This window comes from Oncorhynchus tshawytscha, linkage group LG05 (assembly GCF_018296145.1).
Source record: "Oncorhynchus tshawytscha isolate Ot180627B linkage group LG05, Otsh_v2.0, whole genome shotgun sequence".
NCBI lineage: Eukaryota > Metazoa > Chordata > Actinopteri > Salmoniformes > Salmonidae > Oncorhynchus > Oncorhynchus tshawytscha.
The window spans coordinates 16,310,108-16,335,314 of NC_056433.1; the positions used below are offsets into that span (position 1 = coordinate 16,310,108).

Here is a 25,207-nt window from a genome sequence, read left to right on the forward strand (position 1 = left end):
CATTTTACACAGTGTAATTAATAGATGCCGAATCCCAAGGTGGGATAGAAGTAGACCAGAAAGACTCCTGCCATATGGGCCAAGCTCTTGTTTCTGTACTGCAAGGAAGCTTAATGAATAAATACACCCCTAGAACGCTAGTCTGTCGCAGGAAGGTTGCAGATATTTGCAGCACTGCAATGCTCTCACCATTAAAGCACATACAGGATCTCTCACCCACACTACAGTTCCTGGTTGGGGAGCAACACTTGGAGTCTTGTTAAAATGGAATCATGCAAATACCACACAGACGATGTCACTCGTCATATGAATCCTAAAACCTGCGTCACGAGGTCCAGGGTGGCCTTCAACACAATCTGCCTGGCAGCTGTCGAGGAGAAAAGGCTCCAGATTAAGGGAAATAGAGGAATTAACTGTTGCATGACTCACCACAAATATTTACCATTAGCTACCACTGCATTTCAGGAGAGGGGAATTATACAACAAGGCTACTTCAAGGTATGCAGAAAATCTTACTGAGGAGAACACGTTTGTGTTCCAAATGGCACCCTATTCCCTTTATAGTGCACTACTTATGACTAATATTGTTGTGCTACAAGATACCTCCTGGATTCCACCATTCTCAGTGGTGATGGTAGTGTTTCATGGCATTATGAATACGTCCTTTATCAGATGACCAGTGTGTTTCCTGGTGGTCAGGGCTATTCATAGGAATTCTGTTGACAGAGGCCTATCAGTGACGTCTAGCAGAGAAGGTCCAAACCTCCCATACCACATGTCTGTGGCCAAAGCCAAGCCCACAGGAGAGACGAAACTAATGACACACCAATTAATATAACGATTACTATAAAAATAAAACATCTTTGAACAGAAAGGAAGAAGTCACATTTGAAAAAAATTCCTCTACTCAGGGAGAATGTTTTCCTCTGGGAGAGTATCATCTTGTCTGATTTTTTTTGTTTCAGTTTAAAGTAACACATTTGGAAAACAGAGACGGCCATATCACTATATTTTAATGTAGGGAAAACATACCTATCTTCTTGTAAGAATAACTACTGACAGAAGACCTGATAGAAAAGGAGTGGTGGTAGAGGTTCCACCAGAGTGGAGCAGATGTCTGTCTCTGTGTGTGCACTGACCTGCATCCTTTCACAGGTGCTCAGGGTTGTCCAGTCTATGACATCACCTACAGTGAGTGAATGTCTGAGATGACTGCAGCTGGGAGGAATGTGTTATCACACGGTGCTGAGAGAGCGGAGGAGGGGGTTGACGGGGGAGGCGCGGAGGGTAAGGGTCATCGGTGAGGGGTGGGGTTGACGGGGAGGCGCGGAGAGGAAGGGTCATCGGGGAGGGGTGGGGGTTGATGGGGGAGGCACGGAGGGGAAGGGTCATCGGGGAGGGGTGGGGGTTGATGGGGGAGGCACGGAGGGGAAGGGTCATCGGGGAGGGGTGGGGGTTGATGGGGGAGGCACGGAGGGGAAGGGTCATCGGTGAGGGGTGGGGGTTGATGGGGGAGGAGGGGAAAGGTCATCGGTGAGAGGTGGGGGTTGATGGGGGAGGCGCGGAGGGGAAGGGTCAACTGTGGTAGTGGTTGACGGGGCAACTGCAAATCTGTGCGTCAGAGAGCACAAGACAAGAGCATGTAAGTATCTAGTTTTCAGTATACAGACTGGGGTGGCAGGGTAGCCTAGTGGTTAGAGAGTTGGACTAGTAACCGAAAGGTTGCAAGTTCGAATCCCCGAGCTGACAAGGTACAAATCTGTCGTTCTGCCCCTGAACAGGCAGTTAACCCACTGTTCCTAGGCTGTCATTGAAAATAAGAATTTGTTCTTAACTGACTTGCCTATAAAGGTAAAATAAAAAAATAAAATAAAACTCCCACACACAAAGCATATGCTGCTTTACAAAATCTTTCAAAACTCGAGACTGAGAGAAAACCAGAGATGGACATCTGCTCACCAAATGAGTAATGATGTTGAGGTGACAACATGTTTGGAGATGGAGTATAATCATTTTCATGCATTTGAATTGTGCAGAAGTCACTAGTCTGTCATTTCCCATGTTTCTGAATGTGACCCACTCAAACCAAATAGGAATATAAAACCCCTCAAATGTATTATTTCAACATGTCATATATTTAACACTCCCTCTAAGACTCCACTCATATAAACCTAGCTAAAGGCTTTAACTAAATGTATGGTTGTTGGTCAGCTTGTTGTTCTCAGCCTGCTTAAAGGAATACTTTGGGATTTTGAGGCCCTTTAACTAAGTCAAATCAACTTGTGGATAACACTTTTATGTCCAGTATGAAGGAAGTTTGACGTAGTTTCGTGGGCCAATGCTAACTAGCGTAAGCACAGTGACTGGAAGTCTATGGGTGTCTGCTAGAATGTTGGCTGTTTTCAACAAGGTAATTAGACTCAGAAGTCATGGGCTGTCTTCTCCACGCTACGTCCAACAGACCGTGAAATCTCTGTGAATTTGTTCACTAGTTCACTGAACCAACCACTCTACATGTCCTCAACTCAGAAAAACAAGGCAGTTCTCAGGTAGAGCACAGGTGGGGTACTAGGATTTCAAGGGCATTCCTCAAAATCATTAAGTAATGTGAAGCCCTACCTGACTATGCAGATGTGTATTGGGTCCATGGAAAGACTGGATGTGTCCCAAATAGCACCCTGTTCCTTATATAGTGCACTACTTTTAACTAGGGCCCATAAGGCTCTGGTCAAAAGTAGTGCACTATGTAGCGAATAGGGTGCCATTCTGGACGCGGGGCTGTATGTCTGAAAAACACAGAGTGTATGCCGGGAAGCGTCGGTGTCTGGCATTTACTGTCTGGCAGAGTGGGTAACATCCTCTTGTCTATTTCTCACAAACAGAGATAGAAACATCTCACCACTGCAGTGGTGGACTTAGTGATTTGGAGGCCCCAGGCAGTGGCCAGTCTGAGGACCCCTCAGGATTTATAGTAAAGACATGTCATTTAACTGTAAAAAAAATAGTAAAATGTATTACCTTTTTAATGTGCCATGAACACAAACAGTCATGATGTTTTCCTCTGATTGTCAAACACATCACTTAAATGTCCTTGTCACATTCATCCAAAATAATTCCAGCATCCGAACAGTGCACTGTGCACCCGTCAACTTTCCTTTAATTAGCAAGTAACTGAAACTACACTGAATCAACGTTGTGAACAGGGCACAATTGCCCATACCACAACTGCATTTTATCTACGTTAATTTGAATGCACTTTTGAATGAGATACTGTGATGAGATCCTGAAGCCCATTGTTGTGCTGTTCATCTGCCGACGTCACCTCATTTTGTTAAGGTATCTGGGACCAACCAATGCATATCTGTATTCCCAGTCATGTGAAATCCTTCGATTAGGGCCTCATTTATTTATTTATTTCAATTGACTGATTTCCTTATATGAACTGTAACTCCTTTGCAATTGTTGCATGTTCTCACCGAAGACAGCATCCAAGCAAGCGAAACAGCGCCCCCTTTGTCTTACTATATGTAGCCCATGTATCTGATGCTGTCAAGACAAAAAGAGTATGACATGCCATAATCTTTTTGGCCAGACAGCATCAGATACATGGACTACACATACATGTCCTCTGCCTCGACGACAATTGCATTATTATCAGCAGCACCTGTCTTTTTACTAAAGAAATGCCTATTGTATCCACCTAGAGTCTAAGGGCCCGAGGCTGGGTTTCTACTCAGCTAACATATGGAATTGTTTTAAGATGATCATACCAATGATAATTTAGCTATTTGATTTTCAATTTTTAGAAACCCTGCAGGAATAAAAACTACAGGTATATATTATTTGATCAAACACTTACTAGCCCATAGAAAAGCCTTTTAATAACCGATTCATACATGCAAAAACAGATATTAAAAATGTAATCAAAAGGAAGTAAGTTTTGAAGTGTCTGTCCTATATCTGAGAGATTTAAGAAGCCCTCAAAAAAGATGTATACCTTAGGGCCTCCCAGGTGGTGCAGTGCTAGCTGTGCCACCAGAGACTCTGGATTCGAGCCCAGGCTCTGTCGCATCCGGCCGCGACCGGGAGGTCCATGGGGCGACGCACAATTGGCCTAGCGTCGTCCGGGTTAGGGAGGGTTTGGCTGGTAGGGATATCCTTGTCTCATCGTGCACTAGCGACTCCTGTGGCGGGCCGGGCGCAGTGAACGCTAACCAGGTCGCCAGGTGCACGGTGTTTCCTCCGACACATTGGTGCGGCTGGCTTCCGGGTTGGATGCGCGTTGTGTTAAGAAGCAGTGCGGCTTGGTTGGGTTGTGTTTCGGAGGATGCATGGCTTTCGACCTTCGTCTCTCCCGAGTCTGTGTGGGAGTTGTAACGATGAGACAAGATAGTAACTACTAACAATTGGATACCACAAAATTGGGGGGGGGGTAAAAAAAGACCCCCATTTACGTGGAAATGCCCTAGTCACTCCCATATATTTTTCGGCCCTCTACCGGGGTTACTTTCAGATGAGTCTCGTGGCACTTGTGGGGGTTGTAGAGCAGATTGTGCTCATAAGATTCTCATCTTTCCAGAGAGGGGTATGTCCAAAACCGTTCGGACGCTTCACATGCTTTCGTGAGAAGACTCAGCCAGTGCACTACTGAAGGAGCATGTATGTATTTGCATGTACGGAAATATAACGAACAACATGTGAAAAACATATGAACAAGAGGCAATTAAATAATTAAGGTCATTCATTATAGAAAATGATAATTGACTGAAATGATTTGTGTACACAGCGTTTATTTGGAAACGCAGGGCAGCTTTTTTCTCATAGAAGAAAGAAGACATATACAACACAATTTGTTCCTCAAATAGGAACAGCCAACCATCAGTTCCTTACATAAGCCCACTGGTCAATAAGCATGCAATCCACTGTCAAAACACTACCATATTTTCATGTTGTGGGTAAACGGTTCAGTGAGGCATGAGTTCTTTCCATTGGGGAGTGTTTTACACCTGGAGTAGCACTGTAGTGTTCTGATGGTGAGGGGCCATTCATGACCATGCATTATCAGATAGACAGATCCCTGCTCTGGGTCTTATCACATTACTCAGATTACTGATTTTAGTTTAATGCATTCAGTTGTGCAACTGACTAGGTATCCCCCTTTCCCCTTTGTACATAGGTGATGATGTCAGTGGTTCTGTCCTGACTTGCAGGTCTTTAAGTCTACATCCCAAATGGCACCCTATTCCTTACATAGTGCACTACCTTTAACCGGAGCCCTATAGGCCCTGATCAAAAGTAGTGCACTACATACGGAACAGGGTACCACTGAGGCACTTTACTGGGGGCCAGATTAGATTGACATCTGGATTCCACCTCTGTTATGAGCCTCATAAATTCCGCTTTGGAGCATCATGCTGGTATTGTATTTTTTAAATCTCATTGACATCTTCTTGTTTTAAAGTAACTGTCCAGTGTTTCCAGATTTCTATGAAATATGACCTATAATTAACATATGGGTGAAATAGTTTTCCTTACAGAAAATGGTAATTAAGCATGTTAAAAATCAGCTCTTCTGTGTTGGAATGGTGTGGGCGTACCCCAATAACAGAATGGTGTTGGCGTATACCAGTCATAAAAAATATTAATGCGAGTAGACCGCTGATTGGCCAGTTTAGGATGACATCATCTTCCATGAGGAAATAGCAAGTATTTTTTAAACCGTTTGTTTCAGATGCAAGTTTTCTGTTTTTTATAATACATCTTTTTTTCAATTTATACATTGGCCACAAATTTGAGTATAGGATGGGTCAACAACATTTTTTGGGTATGAGTTAACAGAATATGAACTTTTAAAAGTGAGATTTTCACTGGACAGTTACTTTAAAGCCATAGCCAAAAACATAGTTGGTCTCACAGTAGGATAAGTGTATTTGATGGGAAATGACAGCTTGTTAATAATAAAGGTAAATGGGTGTGTTATTAATATAACAGCAATGCCATTAGAAAAGTAATCTAAGTAATATTGCCATAATACTGTGAATCATAGCTATAGCAACATGTATTTCACTATGTCAGTACCTCTTCTATATGGTGTGTTGATGAATGGTTAGGTCAGTGCTCTCCAACCCTGTTCCTGGAGAATCAGATTAGTTACAACTGGGGTTGGAGTGAAAACCTACAGGAGGGTAGCTCTACAACCCTTTTCCTGGAGAATCAGATTAGTTACAACGGGGGTTGGAGTGAAAACCTACAGGAGGGTAGCTCTCCAGGAATAGGGTTGTAGTGAAAACCTACAGGAGAGTAGCTCTACAACCCTTTTCCTGGAGAATCAGATTAGTTACAACGGGGGTTGGAGTGAAAACCTACAGGAGAGTAGCTCTCCAGGAACAGGGTTGGAGTGCAAACCTACAGGAGGGTAGCTCTCCAAGAACAGGGTTGGAGTGAGAACCTACAGGAGGGTAGCTCTCTAGGAGCAGGGTTGCAGTGCAAACCTACAGGAGGGTAGCTCTCCAGGAGCAGGTTTGGAGTGCAAACCTACAGGAGAGTAGCTCTCCAACCCTGTTCCTGGAGAATCATATTATTTACAACGGGGGTTGGATTGAAAACCTACAGGAGGGTAGCTCTCCAACCCTGTTCCTGGAGAATCAGATTAGTTATAACGGGGGTTGGAGTGAAAACCTACAGGAGGGTAGCTCTCCAACCCTGTTCCTGGAGAATCAGATCAGTTACAACTGGGGTTGGAGTGAGAACCTACAGGAGAGTAGCTGCCCAGGAACAGGGTTGGAGTGCAAACCTACAGGAGGGTAGCTCTCCAGGAACAGGGTTGGAGTGCAAACCTACAGGAGGGTAGCTCTCCAGCAGGGTTGCAGTGCAAACCTACAGGAGGGTAGCTCTCCAGGAGCAGGGTTGGAGTGCAAACCTACAGGAGGGTAGCTCTCCAACCCTGTTCCTGGAGAATCAGATTAGTTACAACGGGGGTTGGAGTGAAAACCTACAGGAGGGTAGCTCTCCAACCCTGTTCCTGGAGAATCAGATTAGTTACAACGGGGGTTGGATTGAAAACCTACAGGAGGGTAGCTCTCCAACCCTGTTCCTGGAGAATCAGATTAGTTATAACGGGGGTTGGAGTGAAAACCTACAGGAGGGTAGCTCTCCAACCCTGTTCCTGGAGAATCAGATCAGTTACAACTGGGGTTGGAGTGAGTACCTACAGGAGAGTAGCTGCCCAGGAACAGGGTTGGAGTGCAAACCTACAGGAGGGTAGCTCTCCAGGAACAGGGTTGGAGTGCAAACCTACAGGAGGGTAGCTCTCCAGTAGCAGGGTTGCAGTGCAAACCTACAGGAGGGTAGCTCTCCAGGAGCAGGGTTGGAGTGCAAACCTACAGGAGGGTAGCTCTCCAACCCTGTTCCTGGAGAATCAGATTAGTTACAACGGGGGTTGGAGTGAAAACCTACAGGAGGGTAGCTCTCCAACCCTGTTCCTGGAGAATCAGATTAGTTATAACGGGGGTTGGAGTGAAAACCTACAGGAGGGTAGCTCTCCAACCCTGTTCCTGGAGAATCAGATTAGTTATAACGGGGGTTGGAGTGAAAACCTACAGGAGGGTAGCTCTCCAACCCTGTTCCTGGAGAATCAGATCAGTTACAACTGGGGTTGGAGTGAGAACCTACAGGAGAGTAGCTGTCCAGGAACAGGGTTGGAGTGCAAACCTACAGGAGGGTAGCTCTCCAGGAACAGGGTTGGAGTGCAAACCTACAGGAGGGTAGCTCTCCAGGAGCAGGGTTGCAGTGCAAACCTACAGGAGGGTAGCTCTCCAGGAGCAGGGTTGGAGTAAGAACCTACAGGAGGGTAGCTCTCCAGGAGCAGGGTTGGAGTAAGAACCTATAGGAGGGTAGCTCTCCAGGAGCAGGGTTGGAGTAAGAACCTACAGGAGGGTGTGTGTGTGTTTTTTTTGGTTTTACCGTCTATGTGGGGACCAGAAGTCCTAGCAAGGCAAGGAAAATTCTGACAAGTTGGGACATTTCACCGTTCCACACAAGGAACAAAAACTATTTTAGGTTTATAGTTTAGGGTTAGAATTAGGTGTTAACTTTAATCCCAAACCTAACCCTTAAATTAGGTTTAGGGTTAGGGAAAATATAATTTGGAATGGGAATCAAATGTTTGGTCCCGACAAGGATAGGAAAACAAACGTGTGTGTGTGTGTGTGTGTGTGTGTGTGTGTGTGGCAGAGAGGCAGAGAGGCAGAGAAGAGCTGTAGCATGGCATCAGAGCAGAGGGCTGTGGTGTGTGACGGTGTGATAGTGACGCCAACCCTCTCCCACCATGGCCGAGATTGATTTCTCTTTCATCCCTCATCATGTCCTGTTTCTCAACATCCCCGTGACACACAACTAATTCTGTAGTAAACATGATGTACGTACTCGCATGGAATGAGATAGGAACAGGCAAATCTCACTCCCACACACTTCCCCTCACCTCTCCCTCTCCTGTTCCAGTAGGTTGGTGAAGTCATCACTCTTGTTCATGAAGTCGGTGTGTTTGCGTTTCTCATTGTCCAGCTCGTTAACTGTGCGGCGGTGACACTTCTCAGCTAGCAGCAGCTGCTCCAGCATACGCCTATAAGTCTCACGATGCTTGTCCTCCAGCCGGTCCAACTGATCAACATATTAGAGGGTCTTCAATGACAACCACCATGGTTTCGTCCCAAATGGCACCCTAATACCAAATTAATGCACTACTTTTGACCAGTGCCCATACCGGGGCCCATAATTGTTTAGAAGTGGAATAGGGAGCCATTTGTCTGACTCATTCATACACTGGTATCTATCCAATATATTCATGAAACATTGACTTGTTTATCAGCATAGGTAATGGCTAGCTACATTTAATCTCTATTCATTTTGAGATACATTTCTATCGTGGCACTGTCTTACCTCTTGCATGGGCATCTGGTAGACATCGTCCCCTAGCGTTGAAGTGTTGTTGGTCAGTAGGCTGTCTCTCTGCAGGGCCTGGAGGGGTTTGATTGGGGCAGCTGAGCCGTAATGGGCCTCCAGGGCTTCGGGTTGGGTACGCTCTGATTTCAGCATGTGGATGATATCCTCTCTGGCCTACAGACACGAGGAGCAGGGGGACATGTTAGGTCACCTAAGAACCATTTAAACAGAGAGACAAAGAAAATAACTGTCTTTTTACTTTGATATTCTTTATTCTAGATGACAATAAAAACCACTTCAAACTGACAGATGTGGCTTTGTTATTGTGATTAGAGAATGAGGTTTTTGTTTTTTAAGTGGTTTATGAGCTGTCAGAATGGTTGGAGAATATCCAGGAGAAACCATATACAGTTATTTGGAAGTATGATCATCATATTGACATGACCACAGGGTGGGGCAACTATTGAAAATAAACAGTCGATTTTATTGTGTTTTTTCCAGCACTATGATCTTAACTCTCCCCACAGGGTGGCGCTGTTCTAGTCAGACCCCTGAGTGTCTCCTTTCATTCAAATGCAATTTTCATAACACAGGCTGTTTCTCAAATGGCACCCTATTCCCTATGTAGTGCACAACTTTTGACCAGAGCCCAAAAGTAGTTCACTATATAATGTGCCAGTTATACAACAATACCCTTCTTTATCGTCACACCACTGTACTATCATTAGTCATTTTGATAGTATGAACCATTCTTCAGTGTTGATCAGACATTCAGAGCATGTTGGATTTCAACATGTTCAGGGTTGGATTTCAACATGTTCAGGGTTGGATTTCAACATGTTCAGGGTTGGATTTCAACATGTTCAGGGTTACATTTCAACATGTTCAGGGTTACATTTCAACATACGGTGTAGTAGGAGGGCATGTTGTTTACCCCAAGTTGCAACTTTGGAAAGTCATCAACACACCTAAACAAATCAGCTGGATGGAGCGAGGGTTGAGGATAGAACTGACAGCAGCAGCAGCCCTCTCTCCCTGGAGGTTTGTTTAGAAGTGGAACTCTAAATGGAACTCTTTAAGCAGCAGGCTTAACACTGGACAGCCCCTAGTGGTCTCTGCTTCTTGCTCATCGGGATCTGCAGAGTGGGACAGGGTTGGAAGGGACCAGAGTTCATGGCCACTGACACCGAGGTTGACTCCCCAGCAGTGAGTCAGTAGGATGACTCCTGGTTACACTAACATGTCAAGCCTGACACTGAGATGTTACCACCTGCCAAATATAACCAAAACCACTGACCACAATGTTAGCAGTTAGCACACAGCAGCACAGTGTGAAGAAACTCTGATTGCATTCCAAATGGCACCCTATTCCCTATATAGTGCACTACTTTTTAAAAAACATTTATTTTTTTTACCAGAGCACTGTCAAGGGAGTAGGGTGCCATTTGGGATGCAGTAATGTTAGAAGTTACAGTAGCTAGCACACAGCAGCACAGTGTTAGTGGCGAATCTCTCACCTGCACCTCCCCCTCCATGACCCCCAGCAGACGGAGAAAGTCCTCCTTAGAGAGGTCCGTCACCCATGCTGCATTCTGTTGTCCTCTGCTGCTCTCTGGGGTTCTCTGGGGCCTTTTCACCTTTCCAGGCTCCACTGTCTGGATCTTCCCCTCTTTCTGTTTCTCTAGTGTGTTCTCCCCCTCCCCTTTGGTGAAGGCTTTGGTGGGCTGGGTAACCCGGTTTATCTGTCTGTCATCTGGGCCCTCCATGGCTGTGCTGCTCCTGGACCGCATTCTCAGCTTCAGGGGGAAAACGGACGACAGGGACGACAGGGAATTGCACTTGGTCTCTGTTTTTTTCACTTTAAAATGTATGCCAAGCAAAAACCATTTATCAAATTTTAACAAACCATATAACTCTATGCACAAGGACTACTTTCAACAATTTCCACAGAATTTTACAAAAACTAATTTAGTGGAAGAACTGTGCAGAGCAAACTTTGATGATGGAATTATGGTAAAATCTCCCTCAGGGTTTTATGCGACCACGTTTTCCAAAGACTTAAATATCTGCTCAGATTCAAGATTCAAATATGTCTGCAGAAAGAATGGGGTGTCAGCTATGACATTGACACCTTGAGTTTGAAAAAATCTCTTATGGTTATTGAATTACAGTAAGTGAAGTGGATTTACACCCGGGAATGGAATTATGGTAACGGAATTACATCATGGGGCCCTGATCTGTACTACACATGAAATGCATAATTATGCATATTAGTGTCATTCTCCTTAAGTTTTGCATGTTTTGACATCAGAGCAGAGCAGAGAACAGTATAGTTCAGAACAGTACAGTATAGTTTAGTACAGTAGATTATTGTTCAGTACAGTAGAGTTCAGTATAGTAGATTATAGTTCAGTAAAGTAGAGTTTAGTACAGTACAATAGACTGTACTATACTCTACTTTTCGTTACTGTACTGTGCTCTATCACTGTGCTGTGCAGTACTGTACTGTATTGTACTCTACTGTGGTCTACTCACTGTACTGTACTTTGCTATGCAAACATGTGAAACTTAAGTCTATGATAGGTTTAGTTTTGGTCCCAGACCGGTCCGTGAATGTTAACATCAAGACCAGGGTGGACTGACCAAATTTCAACTACTTTTCATCGTCCATGGGCGTCCGGTGTTGGTTGGTGCTCAGTAGGTGAGAATGCTGGTTACAGTAAATGGAAAGAGGGCCCTCTCTTAAATTGCTGTTATTGATTGTGATTAGGTGTGGGACCCAACCTAGTGAGTGAGAATGGTCTAGAAGAATGTTCTCATGGGGACTTTTAATAACATCTGGAACCAAATGAATATTATGAAGCAAGTAGCTATAATATCAACTGTGTTCTTCTAACCTGGATAAAATAATATATTCAGTGTGATGTTAATGCATCAAAAAACAGGTGACCTTGAATGGTAGGCTATATAAACCCACACCAATACAGGACTGCCATGACTTTACAGTATTCATGTGTAACTCTAATCTCTTTCACCAGACACCTCCCCGCTATGCTCAATTAGCCTGGGGACAAGGTTACTGTAATTGTAACTACAGTATATGTAGTGGGTTAGTTACTGCCTTTACTGCTGCTTGGACACTCTGCACTTATAATAAAAGAGAAACGAGGACATTTCCTGGCCAAGCTCTCTTGGCCTCCAACTGTGCCAGCCAAGTCAGATCCATTGTTTCCATTGTCCTACAATCTAGATAGCCAGAGACAGGCTTTCCATCATCTCACACCAGGGAGCTAGGCTACAGTGGGCCTGGCCTGGCTGGCCTTGTTTGGATATTGATCCGGCCAGTGTGTTTGTTGTGTCTCTGTATTTAGAGTCGAAGGAATGAGTCAGCTTCAGAAGCATCATTATCTCTATGTATCAGAGGTGGATCACGCAATATACTCATAACAGTTGGTCGTTTTTGATTGAATATGGAAGATAAATAGATGAAAAGTTGTTTGAATCAAAATAATCAACTCTCATATCGGGAGTCGTGCTTTGGGACAATGCCAGGGATGATGATGATGATGATGACACATCATCAACACAATAGCCCAGACAGCAGACACAGACACAGGGGATCCATAATCTGCGGTGAGGGTGCTCAGGGAAAGAACACGATTAGGCCAATTCTTCTGAATGGGGCCAAAGTGCCCCAAGTTCGCACAGTCTCGGATGAAAGAAGTGTGTGACTCAGACTGAGAGAATCTTGTCAGCAAAATAGTAGCAGCTACTTTAGAGCTGGGCGTTAATAGTCGTTGTTTCAGGGGAGATGCCAAGCGTTCTTGCAGGTACAGTCATGGAGCGTCAGTTTGATTTGAACCAAAATGAAGAAATGTGGAAAGAAAATAAAGCTAAGACAAGCTGTGGGTGACAGCAGGTAGAATATTGCATTGGGGTGTTTACCTAAAGGTTCTCCATCGAATATCTTGAACAGGCTCTGGGGAAAGGGTGGTAATATTTACGATGTTATTCAGAAGTTGCTTCAAACCATATGAAGTCACCCACTACAACGTACATGTTCTCCTCTGTCTCATGCCCATCCTTCAATAACAGTGAAGTTAAAACAGAAAATAAAACTACTATTTGCTGTTGGTCACAACTTGTATTCCACTTATAGGGATGTGATCATGCCAGGCTGGTGTCCCCAATTTACACTTACGCTCATGGTACAGCGTACCATTATGTCTGTCCCAAATGTCACCCTATTCCCTACATAGTGTACAACTTTTGACCAGGGCCCATTGGTAATAGGGTGCCATTTGGCATGCGACCTACAGATGTAGGATCTTAATTTGATCATCCTGTTTCATGAAAATTTCTATTTTAAACTTATGGTGTATTTGAGGTTTAAAAAGGCATTTTTGTCATTTTCACTTTGAAATTTCAGACTTGATTTCCCCTTAACCCCTACAAAAATGTCCATGAATTATAATCCACATAATAATTGCAGGATTATTTTCCTGCTGTAGCAAACTGGCTCAAATTAAGATCCTACATTTGTATGTGAATTCTCTGCCCATGAAAAGAGGGAGGTAAGTAAGGGCAAGACCCCTGTTTGTGAGCTGGACCTTGGGCTGGGCGGCATGCACAGCTGTCTGCTGGTGAAGTTTTCTGTAAGTATTTATAGTGGACCCCATCCCTCCACTTGTGCAGTGGGACCCAGAAGGGGAAACTCCAAAAGACTATCACTTTATAAGCCATCAGCATTCTAAACAGATGACAATACTTCTACTCCACAGCTGTAGGTCTCACACACACCAGCCACCAATTGTAAATAAATCTTCGCTGCTGCTTGTCAGACTGGGTTGCAGTGCTCATATGATCACACAATTGCTAACTCACTAATTCGCTCCTATGATTCTCTGCACACATTTTTCAAGATTTATGCTACATCGTCTAATATTCAAAGACCCCTGCTATTCATAGAAACAAATGGTGGATAATGATAGCACTTCCGGGCTTCTCTCGCACTCGCACTCCTCCATGGGCATGTGGACAGTGCAGCTAATCTGGGAAACTGGCGGTGTGGGCCAAGACAGTTGGCGGTTTGGTTCAAGGCAGTCCTGTTGTCAGACAACCCATTTGAAATCTATGCTTTGGCTAATTTTGTTCCTGTATAGTAGAGGAGGCTGGTCGGGAGCAGCTATAGGAGGACAGGCTCATTGTAATGGCTGCAATGGAATAAATGGCACGGTATCAAATATATGGAAACCACCATTTATTCCATTCCAGCCATTACAATGAGCCCGTGCTCCTACAGCTCCTTCCACCAGCCTCCTCTGTGGTATTGTTACAGTGTAAGATGTGATGCAGTGTCTGGTGCAATCATGGCTACATGTGGACGGTCACCCAGACCAGCCAACTTAGTCCATGTAAAACTAGGTACTAACAGTGTAACGTACACACTTGATTTAGGAAGCAGGTGCAGAAGCTGAGTTTTTTTGAAGGGGGCAATGCAAATAGTCTGGGTAGCCATTTCATTAGCCGTTCAGGAGTCTTATGGCTTGTGGGTAGAAGCTATTTAGGAGCCTCTTGGACCTAGACTTGGCTCTCTGGTACCACTTGCCGTGCGGTAGCAGAGAGAACAGTCTATGACTAGGGTGGCTGGAGTCATTGACAATTTTTAGGGACTTCCTCTGACACCGCCTGGTATAGAGGTCCTGGATGGCAGGAAGCTTGGCCTCGGTGATGTACTGGGCCGTATGCACTACCCTCTGTAGTGCCTTGCGGTCAAAGGCCAAGCAGTTGCCATACCAGGGAGTGATGCAACCCATAAGGATGCCCTCAATGGTGCAGCTTTAAAACCTTTTGAGGATCTGAGGACCCATGACAAATCTTTTCAGTCTCCTGAGGGGGAATAGGTTTTGTCGTGCCCTCTTCACGCTTGTCTTGGTGTGCTTGGACCATATTAGTTTGTTGGGGATGTGGACACCAAGGAACTTGAAGCTCTCAACCTGCTCCACTACAGCCCTGTCGATGAGAATGGGGACGGTCCTCCTTTTCCTGTAGTCCACAATCATCTCCTTTGTCTTGATCACGTTGAGGGAGAGGTTGATGTCCTTGCACCACACGGTCATGTCTCTGACCTCCTCCCTATAGGCTGTTTCACCGTTGTCGTTGATCAGACCTACCACTGTTGTGTCATCAGTAAACTTAATGATGGTGTTGGAGTCGTGCCTGGCCGTGCAGTCATGAGTGAACAGGGAGTAGAGGAGGGAACTGAGCACGCACCCCTGAGGGGCCCCCGTGTTGAGGATCAGCGTAGCGGATATGTTGTTACCTACCCTTACAACCTGGGGGCGGCCCGTCGGGAAGTCCAGGATCCATTTGCAGAGGGATGTGTTTAGTCCCAGGGTCCTTAGCTTAGTGATTGAGCTTTGAGGGCACTATGGTGTTGAACGCTGAGCTGTAGTCAATGAATAGCATTCTCACATAGGTGTTCCTTTTGTCCAGGTATGAAAAGGCAGTGTGGAGGGTTGGGGCGGTATGCAAATTGGAGTGGGTCTAGGGTTTCTGGGATAATGGTGTTGATGTGAGCATGACCAGATTTATAAAGCATTTCATTGCTATAGACGTGAGTGCTACGGGTTGGTAGTCATTTAGGCAGGTTACTTTAGTGTTCTTGGGAACAGGAACTATGGTGGTCTGCTTGAAACATGGTATTGGTATTACAGACTCAGACAGGGAGAGGTTGAAAATGTCAGTGAAGACACTTGCCAGTTGGTCAGTGTATGCTCGGAGTACACGTCCTGGTAATCCGTCTGGCCCTGCAGCCTTGTGAATGTTGACTTTGTTTGAAGGTCTTACTCACATCGGCTGCGGAGAGCGTGATCACACAGTCGTCCGGAACAGCTGATGCTCTCCGGCATGTTTCAGTGTTACTTGCTTCGAAGCGAGCATAGAACTTATTTAGCTCGTCTGGTAGGCTTGTGTCACTGGGCAGCTCTCGGCTGTGCTTCCCTTTTGTAGTCTGTAATAGCTTGCAAGCCCTGCCACATCCAACAAGCGTCAGAGCCGGTGGAGTACGATTCGATCTTAGTCCTGTAGTCCATGCTTTGCCTGTTTGATGGTTCGTCATAGGGCATAGCAGGATTTCTCTTAAGCTTCTGGGTTAGAGTTCTTCTCCTTGAAAGCGGCAGCTCTACCCTTTAGCTCAGTGCGAATGTTGTCTGTAATCCATGGCTTCTGGTTGGGGTATGTATGTACAGTCACTGTGGGGACGACGTCCTTGATGCACTTGTTGATAAAGCCAGTGACTGATGTGGTGTACTCCTCAATGCCATCGGAAGAATCCCGGAACATATTCCAGTCTGTGCTAGCAAAGCAGTCCTGTAGTTTAGCATCTGCTTCATCTGACCACTTTTTTATAGACTGAGTCACTGGTGCTTCCTGATTTAATTTTAGCTTGTAAGCAGGAATCAGGAGGATAGAATTATGGTCAGATTTGCCAAATGGAGGGCGAGGGAGAGCTTTGTATGCGTCAATGTGTGTGGAGTAAAAGTGATCCAGAGTTTTTTTTCACTCTGGTTGCATACTTAACATGCTGGTAGACATTTGGTAAAACGGATTTAAGTTTCTCTGCATTAATGTCCCCGGCTACTAGGAGCACCGCCTCTGGGTGAGCGTTTTCTTTTTGCTTATGGCGGAATATAGCTCATTAATTGTTGTCTTAGTGCCAGCCTCAGTCTGTGGTGGTATGTAAACAGCTTCAAAAAATACAGATGAAAACTCTCTTGGTAGATAGTGTGGTCTACAGCTTATCATGAGATACTCTACCTCAGGCGAGCAAAACCTTGAGACTTCCTTAGATGTTGTGCACCAGCTGTTGTTTACATATATGCATAGGCCCCTGCCGCATGTCTTAACAGAGGCTGCTGTTCTGTCCTATCGATGGAGTTTATAACCCACCAGCTGTATGTTCTTAATGTCGCCGTTCAGCCACGACTCGGTAAAACATAAGATATTACAGTTTTTAATGTCCCGTTGGTAGGATATAACTGCTTTCAGTTCGTCCCAAGTCCAGGTGTGCTTAATGATGGGGAGCAGGTGCACGTAATGATGGTCCCTGGACGGTGGTTAGTAGACCGGCGACATCAAGCACTGAAGAGGGGGAGCGGGAGTAGGCATGACAAACAGGTGCTGGCAGCTGTCCAAATCCTCCCCACTTGAATTTGTAGCTATTCAAAAAATGCCTTTGAAATTGAATTATATTCAGCTATGCATGTGACTGAAGATTCCCAATGTGACTAAATATTGGAAGAGGTACATTGATTGTGGAGAGACTTTATTTTGAAGACCTAACATCCAATCCTGCTGCTGTACAGTAACTCGGAGTGAAGGGGAGAAAAAGCAGCGTAACCAAAGTTAGAGGCGTAACTGACCATACACTTGCCATAGCTATACTCATCTGAGAATAATAATGGTGATAAATCAAATCAAATCAAATTTTATTTGTCACATACACATGGTTAGCAGATGTTAATGCGAGTGTAGCGAAATGCTTGTGCTTCTAGTTCCGACAATGCAGTAATAACGAACAAGTAATCTAACTAACAATTCCAAAAAAACTACTGTCTTATACACAGTGTAAGGGGATAAAGAATATGTACATAAGGATATATGAATGAGTGATGTACAGAGCAGCATAGGCAAGATACAGTAGATGATATTGAGTACAGTATATACATATGAGATGAGTATGTAAACCAAGTGGCATAGTTAAAGTGGCTAGTGATACATGTATTACATAAGGATGCAGTCGATGATATAGAGTACAGTATCAACGTATGCATATGAGATGAATAATTTGCTGAGTAGATTTCACCCCATTTCCAAAAGCTAAATATTATGTTGTGGTCGTCTTGACAACCCTGTATGGGGTACATAGTACAGAGAGCTGTGTTCAACATCAGAACTTCACACAGCTTTGCACTTCGTTTATCAGATGATTGAGTGAGCTCTCTCTGGGAGTCTGCTTTGCACCATGTTGTATTCATGAGTTCAGCTGCCACTGTCAGTAAGTACCACTGCCAGCTGGGGTTGGGGGGAGGGAACAATCCAAACAAAGCTATCAAAACTAAAACAAAGTTACGATAAGTCACTTCTAATGAGAACACAGCTCGAATGGAACCCCCATGACTCTGTGCAGAGATTCTGTACATTTAAAACCCTGGTCACCTCTGGGGTAGACTGATTAGCTACAGCATATTATTATTCAGTCTCCCTCTGTGAGACGCATATCACTGAGAGTTTATAGGTTCAAGAGGAGGTCACTCTGTCTTTTTGATGTCACAACTCTCTGTAAATGCAGTGGAAAGCAGTCACTTCCTGAAGTCTCCTACCATCCCAGGACCAAGACAACCTTGTGACCAAAGGTCAGGTGGGGTCACGGGTGACTGAGGGTCCAGATCAGGGTGGTTAAACAAAAGTCTGTGAAACTCTGTACAAGAAGGAAAACTGTCTCCATGGGTTCAGACAGACAAAGTTATAGACTGTGTAAATAGAACAACATTGTAATCTGGTTATATGCATCTGGTTAAGTTACATATTCCACAACGCCATGTGCTGTATCAGTTAGTAATGCTATGGTTTGTTATGTGGTATCACACCAAATAAAAATGTCCAGACCACTGATATACATTTTACTAAACCTCTGGGGACAGCTTACCACTGTGTAAATGTAACTCCGCAGACCTCAACACACTACACTGTACAAAGATATAGTCCGCTATTAATATTGAGCGCTTACTGCATTAAGTGCTGATGTATACAGTGGACTGGGAATAGAATATCACTGGGTCCTGGTCAGGTTCCAATCTGTAGTATTTCAGATCTTAATCTCACTTCCCCCCTGGCCCATGCAGAACCCACCTGCTAGTGTTGGACCCCCACATACACTCATACATATAGTACACCTCTACAATCATCTGTAGGGCTTCCAACATTGGAGTTGGACAGAATGTATTCTTACTCTTATCAGAAAAGCAAAGGGGAAGATGAAATGGTTCCTGAAATGTCAGGGTTATCAAGATAGCCTTATAATTTGAAGGAGCACTATCTGGTAGTCTGAGTCACAGAAGAGACTTCTGTGATTCGTAGAGCGGTATATTTGAGTTGATGATCCACATCCTTTGGCAACATTACATGACATAATTATCTGCCACCTTACAAGGGTATGTGAAGTCCGACAATGAGTGAGCAGCAGGGTTCATGGAAAGGCTGGTATAAAATTAGAAATCAGACTCTTGACCAAGTTGTAAGTTCTAAACAACAAGAAGCCAGGTCAGGGGTTTTAGCAGGAATCAGATTGACCATGACTTGACTTCCCCTAACATCATCATGCCTCTCCTCTCACAATCCAATTCAATTCCCAGTCAAACAGCAATGAAAATGAATGAGCAAAATGTAGGGCATGTTTGTATCTATCTTCGCAAGCCTATGTGCTCATATCTAATACGTGGCTATGGGTCTAGGAAACTGACATCAGTGGCCAGCTGCAGTCCTCTGTCAAGCTGGCCAGTCTCAAATGCCTTTCTAGTGGAATGAAGATGAAGTCACTTCCCTCAAAGCGAGAGACGAAGAGACATCTACGAGGGAGAGTGAAGGAAGGAGAAAGGGGGAGAGAGGAAAGTGTGTGAGCAGGGGGATTAATGCTGACTGTGTGTTTTATTATTTTGGTATTTACAGCCTATTTTCTCCCTAAGCATGAAACACTCAACTATTTGGTTGTCATCAGTTTCCCAGAAAACACATACGGTCATAACCTCTAAAAGTCAGGACAAATACGGCGAGGACTAAATTCTTGCAAGAGAAAAAAAAAAGACAGCTCACAAAATTGTCTGTAGGACGATTAGACTTATCTTACAGTAAATATAATATTTTTTCAAAATAACATGCTAATAAGTCTTTATATTAGTAAAGGTGAGTTGAAAGATGTGTTATATTCCGAACACAAATTTCAAATGGTCCCTCATTCGGGTGAAAATACACATCGTACAGCAGCTCTTACAAAGCTGAATTGGATCAGCTGACCTGCTATAATTTCAAGGACTTTCATTCCCTTTGTTAGGAGCAGTCCAATAGCAAGGCCTGGAAATGATTCTGTGTTGCTTCAGATGCAGCTGTTCGAGCTGATAATGAGTGAAGAATCCAGAGACGCTCTAAATCGCTCTGTGTATGTGCGTGCCTGTGTGTGTGTGCACGTGTGTGTGTGTGTGTGTGTGTTTGTGCATGTCTTGGTCCTGCTGTCTATCCCATGTACCTCACCTTCCATTCTTCAGTGTGTAGGCAAGCTGGATGATTTCATGAAGGGTGGGTTGATATGGAATGTTAAATAGCATGGTGGCAGTGCATTGCTTCCCTTGATCATTTTCTATGAGGCACACTCTTGAGGGATGTAAAATCACCCACAGCATTTAGCTGACAATGGGTTATTCACTCAAACGATCACATCAGTCATCTCCATTCAACATTCTTGAGATACTTTTTTTTTAAGGAAGTGCACATACTGATCTATGGCAGACAGAGATAATATAGTATTATTTCACTGGTCTCTGACAGACAGGGATAATATTAATATTTCATTGTGATATCCTATCTGGTAAGAAGGCAAATGTAATCCATCTCTCTCTAGTCCCTTATTTTGTTGTCATGAGAACAGAGGTGCTGTTGTTATGAAACCAAACATGAGGACCTGCACTGCTGTTTCCATCACTGGAAGATTGCTGAGCTAAATTAGTTAAGTGATCTCATGGTTCACTGTCTTATCACTTGGGCTTTGGCTGCCAGTGAAGTGATGCCACCGACACACAGTAAATCAGATGATTTAGAGACAAGTGCTGCCAGAGAAAGTTACAAGACCACAAGGGAATGCAGAATGACAATCTGAGTTCTAGACAGACTGGAGTAGAGGAGAGACATCCACAGGCAGTCATTTTACTTCACCTTTATTTAACTAGGCAAGTCAGATAAGAACAAATTCATATTTACAATGATGGCCTACCCCGGCCAAACCTTAACGACGCTGGGCCAATTGTGCGCCGCCCTATAGGACTCCCAATCACGGCCAGTTGTGATACAGCCTGGAATCTAACCAGGGTCTGTAGTGACGCCTATAGCACTGAGATACAGTGCCTTAGACTGCTGCACCACTCGAGAGCCCCTGGGTTCCCGAGTGTTCATACATAATACCCGTTAACTACCCAATGTGTCAGTAATCTGTCCAAGAAGGTACACTCCATTAAAATAATTCCAGTTTGTTAATGGAGATTAAGGAGGACGTGTAAAATTGTCCAGAATAATATCCTTATAAATTACCAAAAAAATTAGATCCTTGTAAATTGCCCTCTCAGAAATTGGCATTTATATGCAACAGGACCTCACTATGTATTTAGTTATTCTGAACTCTATTGGCACTGTCAAAAATATTTCAAAACAAACTGACCTATGAGCTGTCTATTACAAATGACAGACATTTTAAACCCCTTGTTCATCCCCCACATAACACACAGGATTTCTGTGTGGAGTTCCTATCACCGATGACAATGATGTGATGACGCAAAGCCACTGAAGCCCTCTCTAATCCGCATGGACTCTTTAGATCTGATTCAAAATAACTTACAATAAAATCAGTGGAAAAAGTTATTAATGAAACGCTCCTTAGAACGCCTAGGGATGAATGGTACCACAGGCTGGCAGAGCCCACATCATACAGTATATGCCATTTAACAGATGCTTTTATCCAAAGCGACTTACAGTCATGTGTGCATACATTGTACGTATGCGTGGCGCTGGGAATCAAACCCACAACCCTTGGCGTTGCAAGCGCCATGCGTGACTGATCAAAGATTTTCACGGTCCTGAGAAAGTTGAACAACCATTGCAGTGGTCGGCAACAGGTGGCCCGTGGGCCAAAAACCAGCATGCCATCGTTTTTTTGATCATAAAAGATTGAAATCACCATTCTGCTGAAAATCTAGAGAGAGAGAGAGGGAGCTAAAGGTTTCTTCTGGTAAAAGATGTAATCAATGAACCTCCTAATGTACCATTTCCTGAGTTGAGCCTGGACCGGACGTCAGAGAGAGTGGCAACAAAACTAATGTTCTTTACCAACTCACTGATTCACAATGTGTTCCACTCTGACCCTGTCTCTTTTTGAAAAACACAGTGTCAACCTCTACACACATGGGTTAATGGATGTTATCAAGAATGAATCAACACTGAACCATGGACTGAAACCGAAACGGCATGTATGTTTAATTCTAAGTAACATCTTATTCATTATGGAGAACTACTGTCTATAAAGTCATTCTCAGTAGACACAAGTCTTTCACGAAGTACAGCAGTGAATGTAGCAATTCATTCCACTTTATGAATGGAATTTTTTCTTACCTGTTCTCAATGGTTCCAAATCACAGGTGACGACAGGTTAAAAGGTGAATATCTGAGTTACTGAGAATCAAGTCCCACAGTAAAAACAGTATCTCCTCAATGTCTCAATGCACTTCAGTTACCTTGACTGTGTGTGCCAAAAAGAGACAGCATGATAAAGGTAGATTTGTCAAAAGATATCCATCCTCTCTCCTGTTACTCTTCTCTTCTACCTTGCTTCTCCTCTTCTCTCCTGTCAAAGTTACAGAGGCAATGAAAAGCCGTCTGAAGATAAACCCCAAGCTTTGTCCTAACTCAGGGGTTTGGGTCAGCAGAGTCACAGTGAGGCGATGAGTGAGTGAGTGAGTGAGTGAGTGAGTGAGTGAGTGAGTGAGTGAGTGAGTGAGTGAGTGAGTGAGTGAGTGAGTGAGAGAGAGAGAGAGAGAGAGACCAGCAGACAAGAGGAGGTGGTCAGAGTTGCTTCAACTGTCACTTTTTGCCACAGTTTTCCCTTCAAATAGAGATATCCAGAGATAGATGGAGAGGAGGGTAGATACTGTAAGTGCATACAGCCTTTGTCAGAAGCCAAGACCCTGCCTTTTCCCCTGTTGTTCCTGGGCAGGAGAGTGTAGAACTCTTGAGTGTAGTGGAGAACTATATTTAACAAGTGTTCTCAGTCACTCATGGCTGTTAGCAGCTGAGCAGATTGAAGGAGGCTTTTCCAAGCCTCTCAGACAGCTGAACTATCCCACTCTGAAGCAGGCAGGGGAAGTCCAGCTCAACCACTCCCACCAGAGCAGAGGCAGAGCTCAATCTCTGCCTGGTTAGTCAATGCAGTCGTCTTTTCTAAGAAGCAAATGAGAAAATTGCAGATAAATAATATGAGATCACCATTTTGCCTTCAACCATTTAAGCAGGGTTGGGGAGTTACTGATTACATGTAGTCAGTTATATGTCATCTGATTACAAACACAGTATTGCCCTGTAATCAGTTACATTACCAGCAAAAATATTGCAATCAGATTAAGGATACTTTTGAAAAACTAGATGATTACTTCTTGGATTACTTGTAAATTCAGGAAGTATGTTTGCATAAAAATGTATTATGACACCTTCCTGCTTTCAAAATGACACCTGAGCGAGTCTGACCACAAGTCAGAGACCACTATGATGACACACCAAATGCATTTGATGTAATCTTTATCTAATGCCTCTTAAGGGGAAAGTAATTCAAAAGTAAACAGATTACATTACTGAGTTTGGGTATTCCAAAAGTTATGTTACTGATTACAATTTTGGACAGGTAGTTAGTAACTAACAGATTAGATTTAGAAGGTAACCTACACAACCCTTCAGAAGTGATTTTATTATTTTGTGTAAAAGGTAGTCCAACATTATGCATCCATTGGTTTGCTCAACAATTTTTCAAAAGAAGGATTAGACTACTGATACTGCACAGGGGCCAAGTTAGCCTTTTCAAACCAAAATAATTTATCGAGAGCCATTACATTTGAGAACATTTGTTCCCAATAAAAACAAGTCAAAACATGGCAATATAAATGAAGAGCAGTTATCCACTCCTGTGAGAGTTCTACTGCCTTAACAAACATAGGCTCTGTTGACACCAAAGGGTCATCGGCTTTATTGGGCAGGGGTGTATGACCTTAGTCACGTTGTAATTTACAATGGCTTTCGCACCGAGCCACTTGAACAACACGTCTTTGTTTCAATTATGGTATTCATGTACCGTAAACCTTCACTGTGAGAGAAACTCCAGCTGCACCACCACTCACCATTATATAGAAAATAATAAACTCAACATGTCGACTCTTTCCAATAAAACTAACTTAAAGCTCAATTAATCAAGTAGTTTCTATAATGACACATGAAAGCTGGAACTTCCGACAGTTGGTAGGTCTCCTTGTTGAAACATGGTATCTGAGTTGCATCCCAAATGGCAACCTATTCCCTATGTAGTGCACTACTTTTGACCAGAGCCTTATGGACCCAGGTCAAAGGTAGAGCACTACATTGGGAATAGGGTGCTAATTGGGACACAACCCTTTACTTACTGTAATGCTATTCAGTACTTCAGAAACAGATGTATATGTTCACATCCTGCTAATGCACAACTTATTATACTTGAATATTAACATCTACACGCCCCAATGAAATCATAAAGCTGGTGCGAGAGCCGATGTTGTTGTCTGAAAAGGATCATTCTATATTTTTAGCCCAGAGCTGATGGTGATCCTTACACATTGAGATTGAGGTTAACATGAGTCACTTGAGAGACATGGCTGTTAAAGTGACCAAACTGTTTCAAAGTCCAAGTATTTTATTAATCTAGTGGTTGGTGAGAATGTTTATGTGTAGATGACATACTGCTGTTTCCCTACAATTCTATCCTAATTCTATCCATCCTTTTTCATTATTATGTCCACCTTCAATCTTCATTCTGACATGTAGCCTAACAACAGTAACATGACAACTGGAAGTTTATTGTTCATTTATTTTGAGTCTTTCCGGAATATGAAGGGCGAAGGTGCAATCTGCTCATAACCGTGGCTATGGTTACAGTCTTCCTTGCCCTGCTAATGCACAGGGAGCGGAAACCAAACCACTGCTCATTACTAACAATTGAGTCAGGGCCTCTCCTCTCTGCTTCCTAATGCTCCAAGATGGTTATCATGGTCAGGACCTCTCTGTTGGGCAATTCATCTGGGGTTAATCTACAGGATACTCATCCGGTCAGTATCTTCTAAAGTTATTTTTATCAGCAGAATAAAACTGCAGGGTGCATTGAATCAAGCTCGGTCATTCCATCTAGCTAACAGCGACATTGGTGTGTTCCATT

The 25,207-nt window shown here is 43.7% G+C and overlaps 1 protein-coding gene across 7 annotated transcripts in view; it reads right to left on the reverse strand.

The window, feature by feature from the left end:
* LOC112250014 (filamin-A-interacting protein 1-like) overlaps positions 1 to 23,058 on the reverse strand; it is a 30,352-nt gene extending 7,294 nt beyond the window's left edge. For 5 of the 7 annotated variants that reach the window (XR_006083356.1, XM_024419812.2, XM_042321545.1 and 2 more), the window contains exons 1-4: positions 22,372 to 23,057; positions 10,458 to 10,736; positions 8,938 to 9,114; positions 8,480 to 8,658 (exon numbers count right to left, since the gene is read on the reverse strand). Coding sequence is in view for 6 of the 7 variants with exons in the window: in XM_024419812.2 (XP_024275580.1) it covers positions 8,480 to 8,658; positions 8,938 to 9,114; positions 10,458 to 10,730 (629 nt within the window). In the remaining variant the exon portion in view is untranslated. Of the gene's footprint in view, positions 1 to 8,479; positions 8,659 to 8,937; positions 9,115 to 10,457; positions 10,737 to 22,371 lie in introns of all 7 variants that reach the window. The other 2 variants (XM_024419810.2, XM_024419809.2) reach the window with 2 other exon arrangements.
* Positions 23,059 to 25,207: the final 2,149 nt, after the last annotated feature.